General features: G+C 57.3%; 1 protein-coding gene across 2 annotated transcripts in view; it reads right to left on the reverse strand.

Annotated features, from left to right (window-relative positions):
* SV2A (synaptic vesicle glycoprotein 2A) overlaps positions 1–24,782 on the reverse strand; it is a 44,591-nt gene extending 19,809 nt beyond the window's left edge. For both annotated transcript variants that reach the window (XM_054010306.1, XM_054010307.1), the window contains exons 1-5: positions 22,690–24,782; positions 7,425–7,605; positions 4,963–5,114; positions 2,088–2,221; positions 1,202–1,291 (exon numbers count right to left, since the gene is read on the reverse strand). In XM_054010306.1, coding sequence (XP_053866281.1) covers positions 1,202–1,291; positions 2,088–2,221; positions 4,963–5,114; positions 7,425–7,605; positions 22,690–23,278 — 1,146 coding nt within the window. In that variant the 5' untranslated portion in view covers positions 23,279–24,782. The remainder of the gene's footprint in view (positions 1–1,201; positions 1,292–2,087; positions 2,222–4,962; positions 5,115–7,424; positions 7,606–22,689) is intronic.
* Positions 24,783–25,062: the final 280 nt, after the last annotated feature.

Below are 25,062 nucleotides of genomic sequence, written 5' to 3' on the forward strand. Positions count from 1 at the left end.
ACGATGCTGCAGCCGGGGCCTCACCCCTGCAGGGAGGTGACCTCTCCCAGGTTGGGAACCGGGCTGCCCCGGAGTACTTCTCCCGTCCCCAAACACCCCGTCTCAACCCTCTGCCCCCTCCCCTGCTGCCCGACAGTCCCCACGGCTCCCCACCCACCTTTCACTGGCTCACTGGAAAAACTAATCACACCGAATCCAAGCGGAGCCCCTCAGGTCTTCTCCTCCCTAGCCCCGCTCCTTCCCCCCCACCCCGCTCGGCTTTGTGCCTCGTGCTGGGAATGAATCTCCCCCTCTCACATTCTCCCTCAGTTCCCTCTGACCACCCCCCTCTGCCTTGATGCCGCAGTCCAGCGCCCCCCTTGCTCCTAGCAGCAGGGAGCACCCCTCGTCCTAGGGCTCAGATTCTCCCCACTCGAGCCAATCCTGGCCTAGATGTCGGATGCTGGCCCGGCGTGCCACATTACCCTCTAGCAACTGGCCCATATAGAGGATAATAGCCTATTACTGCTACCAGCTAACGGAGTTACTCCTTTAGCTCAGGGGGTTGGAGGCCGGGTCTGTGCTTTGGTGTGGAAGATGCCAGGTTCCATGGTGCAGGGCCTGTTATATTTCTGGGGTGATAGAAATTATTTTGAACAAAAATAGCATTAGCAATCCCTGCACGGGGGGGTCCCTATCCCACCAATGGCCCAATACAGGCAGCTGGCACCCTATTCCCCTCATAACCCACAAGCGGGTTTTAGACTCTCAACCCCTCCTCCCCCCCCCCGCCCAAGAGGTAGGGAAATGGACTAGTGGATAGAGCACTGGGCTGGGACTCAGAAGACGCACGTTCTATTCCCGGCTTGCTGGGTGACTTTGGGCACGTCGCTGCCCCGCTCTGTGCCTCAGTTTCCCCAGCTGTGAAATGGGGACAACGATACTGCTCTGCTGATGGAAAGAGCTAGGGGTCGTCGTCGTCGTTATTTACAGGCGGGTAACCCAGGCACAAGGAGGGAGCGATTTGTCCAAACTCAGCAGCAGAGCCGGGAATAAGGTCCAGGTCTCCTGACTCCCAGCCCAGTGCCCTACTCACGACACCCTCCTCCGTCACCACCGACAAGCGTTTTCCTTGGCTCGCCCCTCTCTCCTCTAGCCTAAAGGTCTCTCCTCTGCCCCGGGGGACCAGAGCAGCCGGGGGGAGCGACCGAGCAGCGCTTACCGAAAACACCCTCTCGGGGTGGCCCTTGGCTCGCATGTTGGTGTCGTGAACCTGCTTCAGCACCATCCAGGCCTCGTCGTGCTTCCCGTTCTGCAAGAGAAAATCCAAGGGGGCAGCGTGGGGCAGGCTGCCCCCCACTGCCAGCGCTTCCAGAGCCCCCAGTGCTAGGCACCTGGGTACTGCAACTCAGCCTACAAGGGGCACCCCACTGCCCCATGCTTCCTGGCTTGAAGGCAGGTCAGCCATGCAGGAAATGCCCCTAAGAATTAGGGTCACCTAGGCCAGCTGTTCTCAAACCCTCTCAGACCAGGCCCCGAGCCAGGTGTCGCCGCTCTCCAGGTATCATGCCCCACCTGTGCACGGGGGCATGGCCACGAGTCACCCAAGCAAACGGTAGAGCCATGGGACGCCCCATGCTGCCAGCGGGCTCAAAGCACCATCCCTGCTCCTAGCTGCTGATTTGGTAACAGGTACTGCTGGGTTGACAGGTCCTGGGTACAGGAGCCACCTCTCCATCCCCAGAGCTCGTACGGAAGCCCCAGCTTTCTGCATTGCCCCCCTTTGGGGCAAGGGTGGAATTCAGTCCTGGGGCAGCTGTTCACTATTGAGGATGATGGGTTTGTTGCTAGGCCTGGGGCGGTGACCCCAAAGCCCCGTCTCAGATAGTCCCATCTGACGTTGCTCCTGGCCTCTCTCTAGTTTCTACTGCAGGAGGTTGGAGCAGAGCTGGGGGCCAGTTCAGGATCCGATCCCCATACCCCAGAGCCAGCCAGTGCCCCCTTTCTGCCTTAGATCCTGCTGCAGCCCAGCCCAGGGCCCCAAACGCGGACACGCACAGATTAGTCCTTTCTGACTCCCTCCCCGCATCGAGCCACACGGCCTTTACCTCCAGGAAGAAGCGTGGGCTCTCGGGCATGGTGGTGAGAGCGCCGATGGCAAAGACAGAGGGGAAGGCGCAGACCAGGACAAAGACCCTCCAGCTGTGGAACTGGTACGCGGAGCCCATCTGGAAACTCCAGCCTGGGGAACAGGAGAGGAGCAAAAAACAGGAGGAGGAGGAGTGAGAAGTGGTAGAACTCAAGACAGTTACATCTAAAGCTGACTGCCGAGAGTCACAAAGGGATCTCCTTAAATGGGGTGACTGAGCAACAAAAGGGCAGATGAAATTCAGTGTGGATACGTGCAAAGTAAAGCACATTGGAAAAACTAATCCCAACTATACAAACAAAACAACGGGGTCCAAATTAGCTGTTACCATTCACATAAGAACATAAGACTGGCCCTATTGGGTCAGGCCAAAGGTCCATCTAGCCCAGTATTCTGTCTTCTGACAGTGGCCAGTGCCAGGTGCCCCGGAGGGAATGAACAGAACAGGTGATCATTAAGTGATCCATCCCCTGTCACTCATTCTCAGCTTCTGGCAAACAGAGGCTAGGGACACCATCTCTGCCCATCCTGGCTAGTAGCCATTGATGGACCTATCCTCCATGAACTTATCTAGTTCTTTTTTGAACCATGTTATGGTCTTGGCCTTCACAACATCCTCTGGCAAGGAGTTCCACAGGTTGACTGTGCGTTGTGTGAAGAAATACTTCCTTTTATTTGTTTTAAACCTGCTGCCTATTCATTTCATTTGGTGACCCCTAGTTCTTGTATTATGAGAAGTAATAAACAACACCACCTCTCTCTCATGAGAGACCTCTTGGAGTCATTGTGGATAGTTCTCTGAAAACCTCCACTCAATGTGCGGTGGCCGACAATAAAGCGAACAGAATATTAGGAACCATCAGGAAAGGGATAGATAATAAGACAGAAAGGATCATTGTGCCGCTATATAATGCCATGGTGTGCCCACAACTCGAATACTGCGGGCAGTTCTAGTCACCCCATCTCAAAAAGATAGATTAGAATTGGAAAAGGTGCAGAGAAAGGCAACAAAAATGATTAGGGGGATAGAATGTTTTCCATACGAGGAGAGATTATAAAGCCTGGGTCTGTTCATCTTAGAAAAGAGACAACTAAGGAGGGGGATATGAGGGAGGTCTATAAAATCATGAATGGGAGAAAGTGGCTTGGGAAGTGTTATTTACCCCTTCACCTGACACAAGAACTAGGGTCACCAGACGAAATTAATAGACAGCAGGTTAAAAACCAACATAAGGAAGTACGACTTCACCCAACACACCGTCAGCCTGTGGAACTTGTTGCCAGGGGATGTTGTGAAGGCCAAAAGCACAACCGGGTTCAAAAAAGAACGAGATCAGTTCCTGGAGGATAAGTCCAGCAATGGCTGTTAGCCAAGATGGTCAGGGACGCAACCCCATGCTCAGGGTGTCCCTAAACCTGGCCATAGTCAGAGACAGGATACTGGGCTAGATGGACCACTGGTCTGGCCCAAGGTGACCATTCTTAAGTTCTTAGGTTCTTAAGTGGAGGAGCGTGGGGGGAGATTTCCACCCCACCAGGAGCAGCTGCGTCTTCGTCTCCATTCCTGCCCCCTTCCTCCTTCCTCTACCTCCTTAGGGCTTTCCTGCCTACCCCCATTAAGCATCAGCTTCCCCCTTTCTGCACAGCACCCTCCCCAGCATGAGCCCGATTCCCCCAACCAAGCCAGCTCCCATCCCAAGGGTGTGGTCGGGAACTGGAAGAGTGTGGGAGGAGCAAAGCAGGAGCCCGGCTCCCAGTGGCCGGCAGGCAGCCTTGCTGGCGTGACTGACACCCTTGGAGCAGTCCAGAACCTGGCACTCAGGGTTTAAATGCCATCCCAGACTGCCGGCCGCCCCAACACGCCCCCTTGGCAAGGGAATTTCTTTCCTAACTCCTTCTCTTGCAATCAGTTCAGCCTAGTGCACATAACAAAGCCCCTGGTCTGACGCACAGGAGCCCTGGATGTTGTTAGCATCCACATCCCAGCCGGGGCACGTCTCAGAGTCAGCTTCGGGGCCAGCATCCCACTACACACATGCCCTCTGCTCCTACACTACCAGTGTGGCCTGGCCCAGGGCAGGCGCAAGAGGGGAGTTCAGGCCCACCAGATGTCTCTGCTGAGGCTGCCAGCCTGGGGGTGTGAATGGCTGGGATGGCAAAACACAATCCACGCAGACAGCTAGACTGTGACAACTGGTGTGAACTGGAGAGGTAGGAGCTACAGAGCTAAAGTTGGTCCAAAAAATGTGGGGTTCCCTCCCTGGAAAATTTTGAATACCTAAAGATTTCAATTCGGAAATGCCACTCTGGTGCCTCATGGGAGCTGTAGTTCGGGTGCCTCGTTCTCTATAGGCCAGGCTGCCTGGCTGGACTCCATGTCCCATGATGCACCACAGTCTCCCCCCCACTTGGAAAGGGGAGGTGGTACATCTTCAGAAGCCCTAGCCATGGTGCATCATGGGAGATGGAGTCCGGCCCAGGAGTCCAGCCCATAGAGGAAAATGGGGGACAGGAGGCACCCAAACTACAACTCCCATGATGCACCATGGTGGTATTTCTGAATCAAAACGTTTCCACTTTGAGGTACTACAGGATTTGCTGAGGGAAGCAGACACTTCTTGCAAAAAAAAAAATTCAGTAAAAAAATCCAATTTTTTATCAGAAAACAGTTTGGATGGAAAATTTTCAGCCACTCCTCTCCATAGTCCATTACTACCAACCCCTGACCCACCCATTCTTTGACACAGTCTTTGCTGGAGCAAGAGGGGAGAGACCACGGTGGCTTTCCCAGCACAAGGGGGACGGGAGCACCAGCTAGCCCCATCTTCTCTTACCGTAGTGAGGGATGATGGCCCAAGCCATGGCTGATGCGTAGATGCCCCCGATCATCCAGAACATGCAGAGCCAGCTCAGGTGCTCACCTCGCTTCTCCTGAGCTAGGAACTCCGAGAAGTAGGAGAAGACAATGGGGATTGAGCCCCCGATGCTGGGAAAGGGAGGAAGAAAACATGGATCAGAACAGCTTCCAGTAGGAGAGAGCCTGCAAGGGCTGGCGATCCTCATGCTTCAGGGCATAAGCTCATTGCCAAATGGGAATGGGGGGTCAGGAAGGACTCGTCCGCGCCCTACTGCAAGGTGCTGAGGTTTTAACACTGTCCTCTGAAGCCAGGAAAGCAGACCTGATGCACCATCCGCCTGATCAAATATAGCAGCAGGTAGTGGAGGATACCAAGTTAGATAGGCAGCAGGTGGAGCAGGTCATATACCTGGGCTAGATGAATTACGTGTTTGCTTAGGGCAGGGTGGGGGGGAGAAAGAGATCCCAGACTGCCTCTTGTTCCACATCCATTGCAGAGACACCAGCCTGGCCGGATTCCGGCACTGGGTCTGGACGTTCCTTTCCACAGTGTTGGTTTTCTCGGGGAAGCCTGCTCTTAATTACCTTAATTACCAGCAGATTTCTGCTGGCAGATTCCAGGCGGTGCTCCCCAGAGAAGGGGAATTCAGAGGTGCATGCGGCATTAGCATCTCAATTCATTACGGCACCTGCTTTCCTGCCCAGATGTGGGAGCTAGCTTGAGCAGGCAAAATGGCAACTTGGCTTATAAACCCACTGGGAGAAGAGAGTTTAGGGGTTAGAGGACAGGGGAGGGAGACAGGCTTCCTGGGTCCTATTTCTGCACTAGCTACTGATTTGCTGGGTGACCTCGGACAAGTCACTTCAAGTTGCACCTTCCATATCAGTGGCCACCCTTGATCTCCCAGCCGGGCTCCTCCAGTAGCAGGAGCAGCGGGGATTCGAGGGTGGGACCCTAACCGGGGATGGAGCCCCCTGGATGAGCTGGTACTTGCTGCGTTGAGATTATCAGAGGGGAGGGAGGGAGAATCTGGGCAGGATGTCCAAGGGGGAAGGGAGCAGATGGAAAAATATTACAGAATTTCCCGGGACATTTCCATTCCAGATCAAACCACTGGTCCATACAGTCTGGTATCCCCTCCTCCTGCCATCTCAGATCAAACCACCGGTCCATACAGTCTGGTATCCCCACCTCCTGCCATCTCAGATCAAACCACTGGTCCATATAGTCTGGTATCCCCACCTCCTGCCATCTCAGATCAAACCACCGGTCCATACAGTCTGGTATCCCCACCTCCTGCCACCTCAGTCCATACAGTCTGGTATCCCCACCTCCTGCCATCTCAGATCAAACACTGGTCCATACATTCTGGTATCCCCACCTCCTGCCATCTCAGATCAACCACCGGTCAATACAGTCTGGTATCCCCAACTCCTGCCACCTCGGATCAAACCACTGGTCCATACATTCTGGTATCCCCACCTCCTGCTACCTCAGATCAAACCACTGGTCCATACAGTCTGGTATCCCCACCGCCTACCATCTCAGATCAAACCACTGGTCCATACAGTCTGGTATCCCCACCGCCTACCATCTCAGATCAACCACCGGTCCATACAGTCTGGTATCCCCACCTCCTGCTACCTCAGATCAAACCACTGGTCCATACAGTCTGGTATCCCCACCGCCTACCATCTCAGATCAAACCACTGTTCCATACAGTCTGGTATCCCCACCTCCTGCCATCTCAGTCCATACAGTCTGGTATCCCCACCTCCTGCCATCTCAGATCAAACCACTGGTCCATACATTCTGGTATCCCCACCTCCTGCCACCTCAGGTCAAACCACTGGTCCATACATTCTGGTATCCCCACCTCCTGTCATCTCGGATCAAACCACTCGCCCCCACAGTCTGGTATCCCCACCTCCTGCCATTTTGGATCAAACCCACTGGTCCATATGGTCCAGTAACCCCACCTCCTGCCATTTCAGATCAGACCTTACTGGCATCCCACCAGCTGCCACCCATTTGACCACTGGCCCATCTCTGCCAGTTTCCCACCTTCTGCCATAACGTATCCAGCCTCTGGCCCATCTGCTATGGCCTCCCGATCGCCTCTCATGTAGCAGCTCCGACCACAGGTCTACCTAGCTCCTTTTCTTCGGATACCACCGCTCACCCAGCATCCCAGACTAGACCATCCCAGTTCTGACCTGGCCCAGAGCAGACCTCAGTGGCTCTAAAAGCTCCGGGGAACGGGTTTTCCACCCCACCTACAAACGGCTCAGGTTCCGTTTCGATCCACCAGCCATGACACGGCCAGAGGTGGACCTTCCCCTTGGCCCCCTCGGGGACCGGATCCCATCCGAGGGCGTGAACACACCACCCTCCCAGCAGAGCATCCAACGGGCTGGCTCCTGGCGGGCCTCCCTTACCCCACTCCGGAGAGCAGCCTGCAGAAGAGGAAGGTGCCGTAACCTTGCACGAAAGAGGAGAAGAAGGCGAAGACACTGTTGACCGAGAGGGAGATAAGGAGGCACTGCTTCCGGCCGATCCGATCCGCCAGGCCGCCCCACAGGAACGCTCCCACCATCATGCCCAGGTAGACGATGAGGCCTGGAGGGACACAGCAAACAGAGCGGCACCTGTCAGCAGTAACGCACAGCCCTGGAGCTCCCTCGCCTCTGGGCTCAGCAGAGCATGTCCATGCAGGGGCCATGCGGCCACCAACGCCAAGCAGCAGGTGCTGGGGTGGAGCGCGGCAGGCGGGTAGCACAACAACTTCTAGGAGGCAGGCAGTTAGAACAGGGGGAAGAAGAGTCAGGACTCCTGGGTTCCACACTCAACCCCGTGCTCTATGCACAAGACCCCATGCTTCTCCCAGAGCTGGGGAGAGAACCCAGGAGTCCTGGTTGCCAGCCTGCTTCTCTAACCACTAGACCCCACTCCCCTCCCAGAGCAGGGGAAAGAACCCAGGAGTCCTGGCTGCCAGTCTCCCTGCTCTAACCACTAGACCCCACTCCCCTCCCAGAGCTGGGGAGAGAACCCAGGAGTCCTGGCTGCCAGCCTCCCTGCTCTAACCACTAGACCCCACTCCCCTCCCAGAGCTGGGGAGAGAACCCAGCAGTCCTGCCACCCATGCTGTGTCTGAACCCCAAACCCAACGAATTAGGAGCTCATAGGAGATGAAGATCCCTCTCTCCCATAGCGGGCAACCCATCACTCTTCTGGCTGGTGGCTCTGTGCAGCTCCCAGCGCCCCCATCCCACCCACCCCCGCCCCGCCTGCCCTGCCAGCAAGGGCTGTGATCCCCCAAGTTGTCCCAGCAACCCGTGGCTAATTTCTTGCTGCACTTCTCTTCCACTGGGGGATGGGGGCGCGAGGGGAGCCCTGGCTAACGGGACTGGTACGAGGGGCAGCCCTGTGCCGCACGGGGCACTGTCAGCCAGGCGGGCAGCCGTAGCTGGGAGCAGGGCATGGCGGGGGATGGGAAGGGGGAAATGGGGAAATGTGCTATGGGGTACAGCTGAGCTGGGGGGCAGAGCACAGGGGGAAACAGGGGGTGCAGAGGGGACTGTTTCATGCTGCAGAACTGAGCTGGGGGGGCTGGGCCCAAGGGGCAGTGGAGGAGCAGAGGACACAATGTCACACTTCAGGGCTGAGATGAGCAGGGGGGACGGGGTTGAGCGCAGATGGAGATGTGGGCAGGTTCCTGGGATGCTGCAGGGTTGAGTTAGGGGGCAGAGCACAGGGGTGCAGTGGGGTGTCCCTGTAATGTTGCAACGTAGGGTGAGCACAGGGGGAGATGGGGGCGCAGGGGGGGGCCAGTTGTGTCGCAGTGCAGCTCTGAGCCACCGATCGCATCAGTACGGAGGGGAAACGAATCCCTTCACCCCCAGCCTCCGATCCTGACGTGGCAGAGCGTGGGTGGGGGGGGGCTCCAAAGCGGCACGTTCGCACCCCGGCGACGGCAGCTGTCGACCTGCGTGATTAGCACAATCCTGATCCCTTGTCCCGGGGATTTCACGGCCCACCAGGCAGCTAAAGCCAAAAGGGCTAACTCGGCCCCCGCAGCCGCCCGGGCTTGTCAGCCTAGCCCGGGGGAGAGAAACATCCTCCCGCCTACGCAGGCCAGACCCTCATCTGCGTCGTGCCCAGCTCCTCTCCCCGTGAGCGGTCTGAGACAAGGACGAACCCCCCCCCCCACACACACACACACAGAAGACATGCTGAGTCACTCCTCCCTGGAGGCTGGCGGGCTCTCCCGGCCCCCGTGCCCTTCACGTCACTTTCAGGAGATGCCGCGGCTGCACCATGGTAGGGGAGTTCTCGCCAAATCCTGCCCGTTCAATCCAGGGGACGGCTCTCCAAGGCGGACACATGGCAATCGCTCATGGCTGCCGCTTGCCCGGTCGCTGCCCGTGGCCAGCCAGAGACCAGATTCTCCCGCCAGTGACGTGCCCCTCAGTTCTCACGGCCTGGAATCACTCACACCCCCACCGGGGCCAGGCATCTGCTCCCAGGCCTTAACTTATAATGAAAATCAAGCCATTTTTTTTACATTCCTAACTGATGCAGCAGGCCCAGACAGGAGCAGCGCCAGGGTTTTTGCCGTCCTTAGGCGGGGGTAGGATGACCAGACAGCAAGTGTGAAAAATCGGGACAGGGGGTGGGGGGTAACAGGAGCCTATATAAGAAAAAGATCCCAAAATCGGGACTGTCCCTATAAAATTGGAACATCTGGTCACCCTAGGCGGGGGGTCCTTCCGCGCTCCCGGTCCTCGAGGCACTTCGGCGGCGGGTCCCGGAGCGAGTGAAGGACCCGCCGCAGAATTGCCGCCGAAGACCCGGAGCGCGGAAGGGCCCCCCGCCGCAGAATTGACGCCAAGGGCGGCAAAATGCCGCCCCCCCAAATCCTGTTGCCCTAGGCGACCGCCTAGGTCACCTAAATGGAAGCACCGACCCTGGGCCCAGAGGCGCCGGGGCTAGGAACTGCCAAGCCCAGAGGTGCCGGCCCTGGCCCAAATTAAGCACTGGCTACTCCTGTAGAACGAGCCACCTATCACCAACGCAGTGCCCAGACAGCTGGCTGAAGGCAACTACGGAGCCTGCGTGGGCTCCTGGGGAGGGCGCTGGCCTGCGTCCTATTCCTAGCTCTGCTGCTGACCCGCTGGGTGACTTTCGCCAAGTCAATTCCCTGACCAAAGGGCACAAGGGCAAAACCAATTTTCCAGCCGCAAAATGGACTCTCCAAGCCCCGCGGGACAGTCAGCGTTAATTGTCTTGTATCATGGCTGCGCCCGTGAGCCCCAGCCGTGGGCCAGGCCCCTCAGGTGCAAGGTGCTGTACAAACCCAGAACAAAGAGCCAGTCCCTGCCCCCAAGGAGCTCGCACTCTAAGTATAAGGCAAGATACACCAGCTGGAGGCAAAACAATGAGGTAACACTGGACTAATATTAGCAATAAATCACTCAAGCTGGTGTAACAACTTTACAATGTCTGAATTCCGGGCTATAGTCATAAACCCACCCACGAAACAGGAAAAACTCAAGGCTGGTGGCAGGCGGGGAAATGCAGTCCTTGGATGGATAAGGTGGAGAACACTCAGCAAAAGCAGAGATGTGTTATCACCGTTGTATAAGGCCTTGGTGAGACCGTCAACGGATACTAGCCCTGGGCAACATTTTCCATCTGAAATCGTTTCAGGATGAAAAAAAATGCAGATTTTTTGTTGACCAAAACATTTTGCGAATTTGTATCAAATTCGTTAAATTGTTTCAATCAACCCTGCCCCCCCCAACCCCCCCGCTCAAATTTTGAAATGTTTCATTTCCACATTTTTTTAAGCAAAACTTTTCAATTTTTCAATTCAAAACCATTTTCCATTTCAAATTTTACTTCAATGTTAGTTTTAAAAAAAAAAGGTGAAAGAACCGAAAACCAACCCAAAATGAGTTAAACGAATCGTTTCATTCCAAAAAATAATCTGAAGAATTGTCATTCACTCTTTTCAGTTTCAGACCCTGCAGATCAGTGCTTTGCACGGAGCTGCTGGATGCCGGATCCAGTCCTGGGGTCTGCACTTCAACAAGGCTGTTGGCAAATTGGAAAGGGTTCAGAAGAGAGCTACAAGAATGATCTGAGGCCTGGAAAACCTGCGTCTCAGCAAGAGAATCACACCACTGTAGCTATATTGACCTAATCCCCAGTATCGGGGGTAGCCGTGTTAGTCTGTATCCACAAAAACAACGAGGAGTCCGGTGGCACCTTAAAGACTAACAGATTTATTTGGGCATAAGTTGTCATGGGTAAAAAACTTATGCCCAAATAAATCTGCTAATCCCCAGTGTAGATGCAGCTAGAGCAACGGATGCATTCTTCCATTGACTTAGCTGCCATTGGTCAAGGAGGTGGTGTTCCTACACCAATGGAAAAACCCCTTTCATTGCTTCAGGCTGGGTCTACTCTGTGGGGTTATGCCAACATAGTAGGGCACCGTAGCTGTGCCAGGATAGTCCCCATAGTGTAGACATGGCCTGAAGCTAGATAAATTCAGACTAGAAATAAGGTACACATTTTGCAACAGTGAGGGGGTCTGAACCCCGGGAATACCGCACCTAGGGACATAGGGGATTCTCGATCACTTGAGTCTTTACATTCATAGATGTAAGGCCAGAAGGGACCATTGTTGATCATCTAACCTGACCTCCTGGATAACCCAGGCCAGAGAATTGCTTCAAAATAATTCCTAGAGCAGGTCTTGTAGAAAAACATCCCATCTGGATTTTAAAATTGCCCGTGATGGAGAATCCACCGCAACCCTGGGTGAGTTAATTACTCTGCCTGTTAAAAACTTACACCTTATTTCCAGTCTAGCTTTAGCTTCCAGCAGGTTTTCTAATCCTTTAATCACCTTTGTGGCTCTTCTCTGAACCCTTTCCGAGCTCCCAACATCCTTCCAGATTGGCCACCTCTTTCTCAGAGACACATCCGAGCTCAACCAGAAGTTACGGGTTCCATGCAGGAATCGCCAGGGGAGGTTCTCCAGGCTGGGCTGTGCCGGAGGGCAGACGAGATGATCAGAACGGTCCCTTCTCGCCTGAAAATCGACACGTCCAACAGAACTGACCCAGTCTGGACTCCCTGACGTTTCCAGAGGGGCTTTCATCCCAAAAGGGAACCCAAAGCTATGGCCCCAACCCTGCAATCGATCCACGCAGGCAGGTCCGAGGAAGGGTCTGTCTGGGCTCAAGGATTGGATTGCAGGACCAGTCAACAGAGCGATGAGGGAAAGACTCCTGCACCCCCCTCCCGACTCCCGTTTTACACCAGTGTATTCATGGGAAGAATGAGGTTGCTGCTCGTCGGACCAAACCGGTGCCGGGACATCATGCAGGCGCTCTCGATGTCTGCAAACACCAGCGGGATAAGTACAAGCTTGAGCTGTCCACACCCCACGTCCCGCCACACTAATCCTGCTCGTGAGAATCAATGGGAAACCTGTACAAAGCCTGCCAACTTCAGCACAGGCGCCCATGCCCTGCCCTAAAGATCGCGCCTTGAAACAGGGTCTGTGATGCCTTGATCCTTCTCCAGTCCACGCAGCTGCTGGTGGCTCCAGCTGGAAGACTGGGTCCCCACCGGGACTGCACAGGCCCAGAAAGTGAATCCTGCAGGGCAGGGTTGGGGCATGACCGCGACGGGCCGTATTTAGGGGAAGCTCACCCCGACGCCTATCCTAGTTGCGTGCATAGGAGGCGCTGGTCTGCGGGGCGGTCAAACCAGCCCTTTCGCCAGTGCTGAATCCACTTAAAACACAGGGGAGAAATTGCCCAATGAGAAATCATAAACCAGCCCTGACTAGCAAAACTAAGAGACAAAGTCCAGATGGGCTCCTGGGCCGGAAGAACTGGCTTATTGGCGGGGTGGGAAGCCTGCCACCACAGCAAAGCAGCGGACTGCCGGGAGGCAGAGCACACGCAGAGGAGAAGCAACTATTTTTATCCTGCCTTTCATTTCGATTTGAGCTGCAGTCACAGGGCCATGCGTCAGCGTGATACAAGGTGACAGGCCTCATGGAAGAGCAAAAAGCCACAACCATTTTCTTCTGGAGAGATTGGGGGGGGATTCAGGGAAGGAGGAACATGTGGCAAGGGGGCATCTACATTTCCAAATGGAGCCAGGAAGAACCCCATTCCTCAAGCGATCGAGCCTACAGCTGGCAGGAGCCATACGGCTTTGGAACCAGGGTGCCTGATTAATGGTCCTGCCCTTCCTACACTTGGGGCAGGGAGGTAAGAGAGCTCCTAAGCCCCTTTACCCACCCCACATATTCTGGGGTCATTCTGTCCAACCCTGGTGTAAATTACAGCAGCCTCGGGGCTGCTCTAACTCACATTCTGTTTCCCATAGGAATCAAAAGGCTCCCCATAGTGCAGTGCTCTCTAGCCACGCCCCTAATCCACCCCCACGCCGGGGGCTGGGAACAGGGCGGGTGCAAGGCCCGTATGCCAGCTCTGCACCAGCTGGGAAGGCCTTTGCATGGGGGTAGGATTCTCAGAGGGCTGTTTCCACCCCCTTTGTGCTGCCGGAGTGTGACTAGCGGTACGTCCACACAGCAGAGGCGGGAGCTTTGATCTAGCTGGCTCGGGTACCACTAGCAGTGAAGCTGCACCAGCAGGCTGCAGCCTAGGCTAGCCCTCCGAGGAGGGAGCCAGGGTACAGGGGCGGGCTGGAACTGAAGGCCACGCTGCTGTGGTTGCACAGCGATGGATACTCAGGCTGGCTAGAGGGAAGCTGGCGCAGACCACACCCCATGACGGCAGCACAGGCGTACCCTGCGAATCAGGGCCAGAGACGTTTGAGATGGAACGACCTGGCGGAACCTCGAGGCTGGTGCAGGATTGTTCCCGTAGGGGGCATTTTCCAGCAGGTTGTCCAGTCTCCTCCCACTTAATCCAGCCAGAAACTGTCCTCCACCCAGGCTCCATCCCATTGAATCCAGGGCTGGGGGGGACACACAGGGAGAGCAGAGATTGCCCCTCAATTCAACCCTAAAGGAAGAGGTTGTGCTCGTCCGCCCGGGCATGATTTGTTTCCTTCGGGAGCAGCCTTCAGTGCCCATGCTGCCAGGTCTCGGGTCTGCGCCCCAGGAGCAAATCTCCCATCTTAGATTGGTAGCTCTTTGGGGTAGGGCCCAGCTCTTGGTTATGTGCCTGTACAGTGCCCCGGAAGTCGGGGGAGTGGAGTGTCCCAGCCCATGGCCCGTACAGCACCCTGCACGGGGGGGTGGGGGGATGTGCAGGCCACAGCCCGTACAGCACCGTGCACTGGAGGGGGGTCCCAGCCCATGGCCCGTACAGCACCCTGCACTGGAGGGGGGTCCCAGCCCATGGCCCGTACAGCACCCCGCACTGGAGGGGGGTCCCAGCCCACGGCCCGTACAGCACCCCACACAATAGGGATCCATGCTTGTGGCTGCTAGATGCTACCACAATGGTAAATAATCAAACGGCTGGCACAGGGGACGGGAATGGGACACGGGGACTGTCCCCTCTCAGCCACCCTTTCCCTCCAGCACCAGGGATCCAGAAATGGCTTCTCTCCACTCCCCGTTGCTGCATCCCGCTTATACCCCATCTGGCTCCTCCACCACCGGCCCTGGGGTCTGTCCTCCCCCCACCCCACCTGCTGATTGGAAGCAGCGTATCGCACCCAGCGGCCAGATCCACCTGGAAGTCCCCAGGCTGATGGGGCCCAGCTCCCACAGCAGAATCCACATGCCAACCAGAGCCGGGCGCGTGAGGCCCATCTCCCCCTTCATGCCAGGGAAACCCAGCTGCATTGCCCTGCATAGCCTCCAATAAGCTTGCAACGCGGCCACACGCCCCGCCCAAGGTGCAAGGTGCCCCCTGACTGCCCCCTCGCGTCACAGGTTCCCCCGGGGCTCAGTCCTTCGCAGCACCCGTGCTCAGTAGTTTGACCTGCCGCTGGATCCCCATCGCCCTGCGTGCTGCACTGAGCACTGGCAGGGGACGCAAGCCCCCACTCTGGTTTCCAACAGCCGCCTCGCGCCTCCTGGAGGATCCGAACCAGGAGCAGCCAAGGGCTGATTCGTCCTTCTCGCCCCCTGGCTCCTCCACCAACCCAGCTCCAAACTCCCACCCATCCTGGATTCCTGCTGTGTATTGCAGGGGGCTCCCCTCTCTCCAGCTCCGTTTCCTCTGAACCTTCCCTTCCAATGCTTGGAGCCTTTAAGTGCACGGCAGCTGTTCAGAGTCCTGGCTCTCCTACTTGCACTGGGGTAAAGCCTCGTGTGACCATAGGGCCCCTGGCACCACCTTGCCCAGGCCGTGGCTTCAAAGGGAAGGGCACCAGGGTCAAGTCGCCCCGTTGGAAGTCTCCCAACCAGATTCCGATGCCACTTAATCCGGCTGAGCTCACAACAGCTGCCAAGAGCACGGCCCCAGGTGGGACCCAGGCACAGACCCAGCCAGCTCTGCGGGGCTTACAAGAAAGATCGCTGGTCTGCAGGAGGCCCTGTCCTCCGCGCCCCGGAAGCGCAGCATGGTAACAAACCCAATGGCTTTATCGGTCACGTTTACGTTTGAATTCGGCACTGTCAAGCGCCGCAGCGTGACATCCCAACACCGCTCTGCCCTGCAGCTGGCACGGAGGAGCTCTTCGACACCGACAGAGGTGCGCCCCAAAGCCCACCAGAATTGGGGGCTCAGCCATGGCGGGGGAGGAACAAACCACTCATGGTTCTTTTTGGGCACAGCCTCCCTAAAGACAAACACTACACTGTTCTCCAGTAAGAGCCCCCAGCCACCTCGGCCGCACTTGGGGCTACGGGGTAACCGTTCCTGCAGACTACTGGGGTACATCAAGTAAAGCGAGGAGAGGAGGGAGACACACAGGGAAAACGTTTCCGAGCAGAGTGTTTGCAGCGCCCCCCGAGCATGTTCAGCCAGAGCCCTATATCCCCCTGCGCACCGGCTCCAAGAGCGATGGTGGAAGTGGAGTTGATCTGACCCTTTGCAGAAACAGCTCCCCGCCTCCCCCCATGCTCAGAAGACAGGCAGAGTCCTGACCGCGCCCCTGCCACAGGCCCTTTCATCCGAGCACAAGGCACATGCTTCGGAAAGGTGGCTGGACTGGGGGGGCATGAGAGATGGGCCTTTTCCGGGAAGCCTGCAGGGCCAGCGAGGGAGGCAGAGAATAAAGCCAGCCTCCCCCGTAATGAGATGTGCAGCGCAGTGCGAAGCACGGGAAGGAAATGCTCCGGCTGCTGCTAAGGGTGCTGGGGGAGAGAGGAGCTGATGAGGGGACATGCCAGTGACTGGCAGACTCAGGGTTACAGACGGTGGCTTATCAAAGGGAGAGACTCTGAAGCCTAAGGAATTAGTCCTCAAGATCCGCAGACAGCCAGGCACGGGCCAGGACCGGGGCTGTCATCAGCCAATTCAGAACACGTGTCCTGGGAACCATGGGTGGGGAGGGAACTGTAGTTATTAGTCCTGGGGTGAGCTACACCGAGAGGCAGGGGGTAAACTGGACTCCTGGGTTCTATTCCCAGCTCTGGGAGGGGCTAAAGCAGGGGGGCTGGGAGTCAGAACTCCTGGGTTTTTTAGTCCAGTGGTGGGAGGGGAGTTGGGTCTAGTGGCTAAAGCAGGGGGGCTGGGAGTCAGGACTCCTGGGTTTTTTAGTCCAGTGGTGGGAGGGGAGTTGGGTCTAGTGGCTAAAGCAGGGGGGCTGGGAGTCAGGACTCCTGGGTTCTATTCCCAGCTCTGGGAGGGGGACCACGGAGAGAGGCCCAAGCAAATCCAAGCACTGAATTAGCAGCTAGACATTCCTGGCAACTGCTTCCAGAGTTCATGCCGGGCCCCGCCAGTGGGAGTTCACTGAAAGGGCCGGAGTCCTCTGGGGATGGGGAGCACAGGGCAGGACGAGGAGCTTCCCCGACGAACCGCTCCACAGCCCAGATCCCGTCAGTGCAAGTGACTATCTCCCTAAAGCGCTGGAAGGGGCAACGCAAGGGGCCGGGCCGGCCGCTAAGCAAACGCGAACGGGAACCAGCCTCCCGCACAGCTGGGCGCTGCCTCGTGGTTCCACACAGACACACGCATGTTTCCCCTGCACACACGAGGCCCCTGGCACACGCACACACGCCCTCCCCCTGCTTATCCCTCCACCTGTGCTCATCCTGCACACCCCACCCCCTGCCCGTGTCTCGTCTTGCACGCATCCCCATGCACGCGCACTCCTGCCCTGCCCTATGCACGGGGCCAACAACAGCTCTCGCAGCTGGAGATCTCCAGAGGGCCACACCAAGCAGCGACCAAGCAGCTCCTGGGGGCTGGGCCAGGGGGATGGGGCGAAGGTGCTTTTCACGCTCAGGCCCGGGCGTGGCTGTCGTCTGGCGACGCCTGCATGCGACGAGTTTGCTGGGGCTCAGTCTAGTTCCTAGCAGGACAGGGAGGTGCCCCGCTCACAGCCCCTGGGCGGACGGACTCCGCAGACAGGCCAAGGATTGAAAGGGTCGTGGAGACTGAGCGCCCCACAAGTGGGAGGGGGGACTCCCTTCCCCATCTCCACGGCTCTTTCAAGGGGGGGTAGCTCCCGCTCAGGGCTGTGACGGGCAGTGCTGGAGGTGGGCGGGAGAGCGAGCTTTGCCGCAGTGCGGCCTGCACCTGCTCAAATCGCCGCGTGCTGGGGGCGTCAATCCGGTGCCTTCCTCTAGCACAAAACTCGCTTGAAATCCAGGCTGCTCTGGGCCTTCCCCGGGTTCCCAGACTCCTGCCCCCCCCTCCCCAATTATAGCAGCCCCACCCCTTCACTCCTCTTCTCTGCAGCCGCTCAGGCAAGATTTCCTCCTGCTTGCTTTCATATGGAATTAATTCCCACTAAGCCCTTTGCGGCAGTGCCGAGGTCTGGAGGGGCTGTCAGTGGTGCAGGGAGATAAGCTGGGGGGCCATTCACATTGGCTAAATTATGCCGGTGTTTGAGGACGGCAGAGGGAGGAGGAGGACGATGCAGGGGGTGAGTCACCGACTGTCACTGCTGGCCGGGAGCTCTCGCCCGCCGCAGCCTCCAAAGGGATTTCAGAGCACGAGCCACCCCTGACTACAAATCCAGCCCCCCGCCCCCCATTTCCGGCTGGCTTCTACCAAGCGAGGCGCTTGCCTGAGCCCTTCGCTGTCATTAGCCTCACAATTATCCATCCGGGAGACAGAGTCAGGTGAGGAAAGCAGTGTGGCCTGATGGAGAAATCATTCGCCTGCAATTCAAGCAATCCGGGTGCGAATCCCACCTGGGCTACAGGCCTGTTGGGGGACACGAGAGGTCTGGTCTACGTCCCAACCACTGAGCAAATCCTACAGAGCTTGGCCTCTCTGTGCCTCAGTTTCCCCCTCTACTCTGATCTCCCGTATCACAAGCCTGGGAGCTGCTCCAAAATCATTCCGAGAGCCGATCTTTTAGGAGAAATAGCGCAGCCAGGAACAGAACCCAGGAGTCCTGACTCCCCAAATAACCCTGCTCTCCCCCCTAGATCCCATTCCCCTTGCAGAATACAAGCCGGCAATCCTACCATCCAGACCCAGGTTCTAACTGCAGTTTGATTTACAAGAGTCCTCCTGACGCTCCACAGAGCAGCGCCTCATCTCACCAGCTACTCGCCTGGTCATTGGCCTGGCTCGACTACTGGAGTCAAACAGAACTTAAAAATGAAAGAGGGGGCAGGAGCCGACAGGTGCCCTGGGTGAGGGCCGCAGCCTCCAGAGACCTGGCTACAAATCCCAGCTACGGGCACCAGAAAAGAAAAACGAAAAACCGGCCATAAAGACTGACGTCCACTCTCATCCCTCGCAGGACAAGGCTGGGGCATCAGGATATCAATATGGGCGCACCTCACAGTCCACCTGGGATTTCTCCTACATGGGTTGGGATGGAAAGGCACGGGCAGAGCTGGGGGAAGCCCGGGGCTGGGATAGCAGGGGGCTGCAGGTTGGGAGAGACTATGGGGCACCCAAGCCCCTCACTCTACCACTAGGCCCCCTGACTCTAACCACTAGACACCACTGCCCGCCCAGAGCAGAGACTAGAACCCAGAGTCCTGGGGTTCCTGGTCCCTTCCTGCTCTCCCCACTAGACCACGCTCCCTCTCGCAGCCCGCTCTCATAGGAAGCGAGAGGGATGAATCCTTCCCCAGTTATTGAACCTAGACTTGAAGGAAAGAGAACTCCCTCGCCCAGCGCACCCCGGGCTCCAGCCCACGCTCTGCTTCGCTGGCTGTAACACTCTGGAGGGGAAGCAGCACTTTATTTAAAGCTCTGCTGTCTGACTACACCCCGGCCATCACCCCCCACCCAACAGCGCTTCCTCCCGCGGCCAGTGCTCTGCCACTCACTAGGGAGAGGCGGCTACTGACCGGGCCTGTATGGAACAGGATCCCCCACCCCAGGCTGCCCCCCGCCTCCCAAGCCAGCCAGGGCCAGCATAGGAAGCTGGGAGGCAGCAAAGGACAGCATATCGGGCAGCTCAAGGGGACAGCTTGCCTACTGGTTAGAGCACCAGCCGGGGGCTCAGGAGACCCGCATTCAAGTCCCGGCTCTGCCAGGAACTTGCTGCGTGACCTTGGGCAAGTCACTTGCTGCTCTGTGCCTCAGTTTCCCCACCTGTAACTGTGGGGCTTAACAGCACTGCCCTAGCTCACAGGGGGTTGGGAGGCCCAGTCCTTTCATGACTCAGGTACTGATACACTATGGTGATTAGGGTCAGACAGGGCCCTGCCCGCACAGTTCCCACTGCTCCTTCGCCGTAGACAGTTGGCTCTGGGGTTCTGTTCCAAGCTCTCGGAGGGGAGTAGGGGCAAGTGGTTACCGCAGAGGACTGGGTGTCAGGATTCCTGGCTTCTACTCCCAGCTCCTTCACCAATTTGCTGGGTGACCTAGGGCAAGTCACCGCCCCAGTATCTGCCTCGGTTTCCCCATGTGTAAAGCAGGGATAACGCTGCAGGCCCATTTCCTGGGGAGGCTCAGTTCATTGACTCGGCATTTGACATTCTGGAGGGATAGCATCAGCCACTGGCACGGCACAGCCTTAGTCCCCCAGGGACCTACGCAGAACCCTTCCCTAGGGGTCACGGGGCTTCCTCTCCTAGCTCCTAGGTTACAGCCGCGCTGCCCGGAGCGGATCCCTGCCTGCCTGCGGTGGGAAGGCAACACCCCATCCCCCAGAGGAGGTGGCAACCCGGGTGCAGCTCTGACTGCAGCAAGGGTGGCTGTGCTAACCGGGGACGGAGCCCGCTCACCCCCTCCAAAGGGATGGACACGGAGGGAGATCTGGGATCTCAGTCTGGGCTGAAGAAAAAAGCAACGGCCCAGAAGAGCCGCTAGCCACTTCCGTGCAACCCAAACGCGAAGGCCTGGTCCAGGCGAGGATGCTGCCATACCCAGCTGAGAGGGAGGGGCGTCCCCTGAAACAGCCTCTCGGGGTGGGGGGACTCAGGAGCTGCACCCCCTTCCCCCACACAGCTGGGGCACACTGTCTCTACCCGCTAGGGGGCACTGCCTCCAAGGGGAGGCCAGCGCATCCTCCCTGGCCCGTGCACTCTGGTCTTGGAGCCGGGGCCTGGTAGCCGAGGATCTTGCAGTGGATTCAGCTCTGGACCGAAAGCCCCTCCAGACTCCAATGCTCTAGTTAGCCAGAGATGCGGCACAGGGCACAGGTACCCCCCACCCCTCAGGGCTCCCCAGGCCCACCGTTGGCTCTGTCTGGGACGTTCATGGTGAGGAAGGCACATGGGTCATGGAGGCTCTCCCAGCTTAAGCAGCAGACACAGTAGCTGGCGGGGGGGTGGGTTCCGGTTTGTCCCAAGCTGGATCAAATCCACAAGCTACCAATATTGGTCCCAGGCCGCCCCCCCCTGCCCCAAGCTTCCTTGGGCCTGCGTCTCCCAGGTGCAGCGGCCTTTCCCACCGGGCTCCCGTCACGCGGACGCCGGCACTGACTCAGCAGGAATCAAAGCCGCAGGGACCCACTCAGGAGAGAGCCAGGCGCCAGCTGGCTAGTTCCCGAGAGCCCGTCTTCATGGCTGTGCAGGGGTTGGGAGGAGACCCCCGAGAGCTGCTGGCCTTTAGCCACCGGGACCAGACAGTCAGGGACACGCAACGGACTCAGGACAGAGCGTGCACGTCTCAAAGCCGGGGGAGGGGCTGAGAGTCCGGACTCCTGGGTTCCAATCCCGGTTTTGGGAGGAGGGCGAGGTCTAGTGGTTAGAGCAGCAGCCTGTGGGAGTCAGGACCCCTAGGTCCTATTCCCAGCTCTCTGACTAACTGTGTGCAAGACCCAAGTCATTTCACTTCGCTGCTTCCCAGGGGGAGGATATTGACCAGCCTTAGGGGATGGATCATGGGGTCTGACCTGTAAGACACTTTGAGATTCTCCTACAAAGAGGTGAAGAGCCCTGACAAACCAAATCCAGGACTACCAAGGACTTGATGGATTTCAATACGGCGCAGGGCAGATAGAACTCAACCTCCCACCCCGAAAAGCCAGGTCCCTGCTGCTTTAGAATCCCCATCAGCTGTTAGCAGTACAGGGGCTATGACACAGAGCTTGGGAGATCCGATTCCATCCACCAGGGAGCAGTGGCATGCCTCAGGCACGCACACAGGAGCTGCTGCAGAAATAACATGAGCCAAAACCAAAAACCCCCATTGGAGGGGCGGGAGGAGGGCAGAGTGCACCCACTGGGAAAGCAAATTGCCCGACTCCCTGTGGAGCAAGACTACCCTCTGTTCACACAGCACAGCCAGGGCAGAAACCCCAGTTGCCATGTGCTAGGGGAGTGGGAGCGAAAGCTGACTAACCCTCTCCCAGCTTTCAAAGGTGGCCTGCAGCCATGGGCCAAAAGAAAAACAAAATCGCAGACACGCCTGGCTGATTGGGGCCCGGATCCCATTCCGGCCACGCCCCGTGTGCCCCCTGCAATGGTACAACCCAGGGTGGGTTCAACCTGTGCTCCTAAACCAACAGGGGTCTGCCTGGGGCTGGGAGCCACTTTTACTACTTTTGCTCCCACCAGCATGGTACGGAGCTGCGTCACACCAGCTGGGAGACCAGAATCTGAACTCCCACTCAGGGCCAGTGTCCTCCCCCTTTTACTGTGGCCTTGGCAGGAGTGCAACTCAGGGTTTCTGCAAAACCCCATCCGCTATCCCACCGCACACACCAATTACTCTAATCTCATAGGAGCTTGGGGGCAGGGAGGGGGCTCTCTGCACACTAAATCCTGAGCCTTGCAGGTGGAGTGGGGGTGGACGGACCCAACTGAAAGGCTTTGTAGCAAGGGGGGTTCCCCCCTCCCCAAAAAAGGCTTGAACCCGGCAATGCGCTAACCATGAGAGTGCTAGGCACTCAAAATGACTGTCACCCACAGCAGAGCACTCCCACGTGCATTTGGGAGCAGGACACCAAGAGGGGTGGGGTTGCCAAACGAACTTTCAGCTCACGAGGACCTCACTCCACCCCGAGCCAAAGGGAGTGCCCATATCTCCCTACCCCCCTTCCCAGCATGCACTGCTTCGGGCCTATGGTTGCTAGGCTCCCTCCGGGAACACCATCCCCCAGAATGCCTCTTTCCCCTTCGAGGGTCAGCGTCCCACCCCCTTCCCTCCTGGCATCCCAAGGACTTACCCAGCATGCCTTTGTTGGAGTCTGACAAGCACATGTCCTTCTCGGCGCTGGGGAGGACAAAGCCCACCACGAAGACCTCCACGCCGTCGGCCATGAGGGCCAGCCCCAGCACAAAGTACAGCGTCCACTGGAAGCGCCCGTGGCCGCACTCCTGCAGGATTAGCTCGTACTGCTGGGCCAGCTCCTCCTTGTCCTTCTTCTTGTCCCCTTCCAGGTCCTCGAAGTCTCTGAACTCGCTCACCACCTGCTGGTTGTCGGCCAGCTGGTCCCCGGCCTTCAGGGAGTCATTGCGGGGGATGCCCTGGTACTCGCCCTCGTAGATCTCGTCGTCCTCGTCGTGCCCTTCGGTGGCATCGCTGGAGGCCCCTTCCTCGTCGTTGGCCGACTCGCCACGGTAGTAGCCGTCCTGGGGCTGGTAATCCTCCTCGTCGTCGTCCTCCTCGAAACGGGAGTAGGAGCGCTTGGTGTATTCGTCCTGCACGCGGTCCACGCCCTTGCCCACCTTCTTAGTGGCATGCTTCTTCACCTCCTTGGCAATGTCCTTCGCCCCCCGGATGAAGGCCGTGCGGTCCCTGAACCCCTCATCCATGGCTCTGCCCTTGCTGACGCCCCGCCTTCAGATCTCACTGGCGTGAGGAAGAAGAGGATGGGAACCGCCTTTGATGGGGGCGGGGAGGGCGGGTCTTCCTGGATGAGCACGCAGGGCCCCTCCCCGTCTCCTCAGGCCAGGGGGCAGCGGTGGGAATCTTCGGCACGCACACAAGCTTTCCAACGGCGGCCGATCGAGGGCACTGAACCGCGACCCATTCGCTTAATCCAGGCTTGAGACGCCGGAGTGGCCAGGCGGGTCGATTGGGCGAGTCTCCCTTGAGCGGCAGCAGATGGAGACGGTCCTGGGAGGGGGAACAAACACAGAGGGGGGCATTATCAGGTAGGAAAGGGCATCCATGCTCCCTCTCTCAAAAGCCACTTCCCGGTGGAGGAGCCTGCTGTACGTACCGCGTGGCTGGGGAACAATTCAGTATCTAGGCCCTAACGCCAAATGAAGTACCTCCAAAACGCAACAGGCAAAATTACAGACAAGGCTTTTCAATGGTTTGCCAAGCAGGATGCTAGATGTTGGCAAAGGTCCCCTGAAAACCCACATTTGGAAAAGCTTAAAATATGCTGACAGGGCAGGGTAGCACTTTGAGGAGATGCTCTAAGCTGACGGGCGAGAGCTCTCCCGTTGGCACCTCAGTGAGAAGCAGTAGCTAAAATCAAGGTGACAACAAATAACTGAGGATGACCCATGCGGAGCGGACGATGATACCAAAACACGAGGCCAATTGCTGAATGGCAAAGAAGGAGGACGGTGCGTTAGTTTGATAACTAACAGGGTGCCTTGCCCATAGGCTGGAGAGCTTGGGGCTAAACCAATCCTGATTACAGGATGGCGCCCACCTGAGGGGAACCAGGTGGTCTAATATAAAAGGCAGGAGGAAGATGCAGAGGTGTATCTGGTTGAGAGAGAGAAAGGAAAGGAAGGAACGCACGCACACAAACTTGGAATTAGGGCCAAAGGGCTGGGCTCCAGCCAGAGAGAGCTGACGGAAGCAAGTGGCACTCATGACTGGGGGCTTCCTTGAAGACTGTTTTGGATTATTTTGCAGTTAAGGACTCTGAGGTTTGCGTGAACTTTATTGGCCAGTCAAGCCTAGGCGATGTGGAGTACTTCCGGGGTCTGCAAGAGGGGGCTAAGGAGGGCAGGGTAAAACCCTTTCAAACTACCCCCCGGGCACAGTAAGCAGCCACACTGCTACAAACAGCATAGACGGGAGGATGGAAAAGCAAATCATGAAAACGTGGATCGATGGAGAACTGGGTATGTGTGATGTTAAATAACGATGGCTGCAGGAAAGCGAACGACTCTAACGTGGAAATGTGGAAGAACCAAGTGAACGAGGGCCCAAATCGGAGAAATTCCAGACCGGAAACTGAAGGAATGAGACTGAAGGAGGAGCCCGGAGGCCAGAGTGTGAGACAACCATCAGGAAGGGTAGGAGAGCTTCCCAGAACTTGGGTCCCCACCTATTCCCTTTTATCTCTTTACTGTCTGGCATAAACATAAGTGACAATTGTCTGAAAATGTATAAATAAAGGCAAAAATTGATTAAGCCTAAATTAGTTGGACTCATGCCTCAGTTTCCCACCTTACAGAGCCTAACGCCATGGGAAGATTGAAACTGTTAAAATCACAGACTATCACTTGAATTTGCAGTTTCCCAGTCCTGCTTGCAAGCTAGAGGGCTCAGCCAGGAGTGTCCAATCACAGTCAGCGCTGCAGGGAGCCAGCTTAGAATAAGGTGAGGTGAGTTGTGCCGCTCCACTTTA

The sequence above is a fragment of the Malaclemys terrapin genome, chromosome 21 (assembly GCF_027887155.1).
Source record: "Malaclemys terrapin pileata isolate rMalTer1 chromosome 21, rMalTer1.hap1, whole genome shotgun sequence".
Lineage (NCBI taxonomy): Eukaryota > Metazoa > Chordata > Testudines > Emydidae > Malaclemys > Malaclemys terrapin.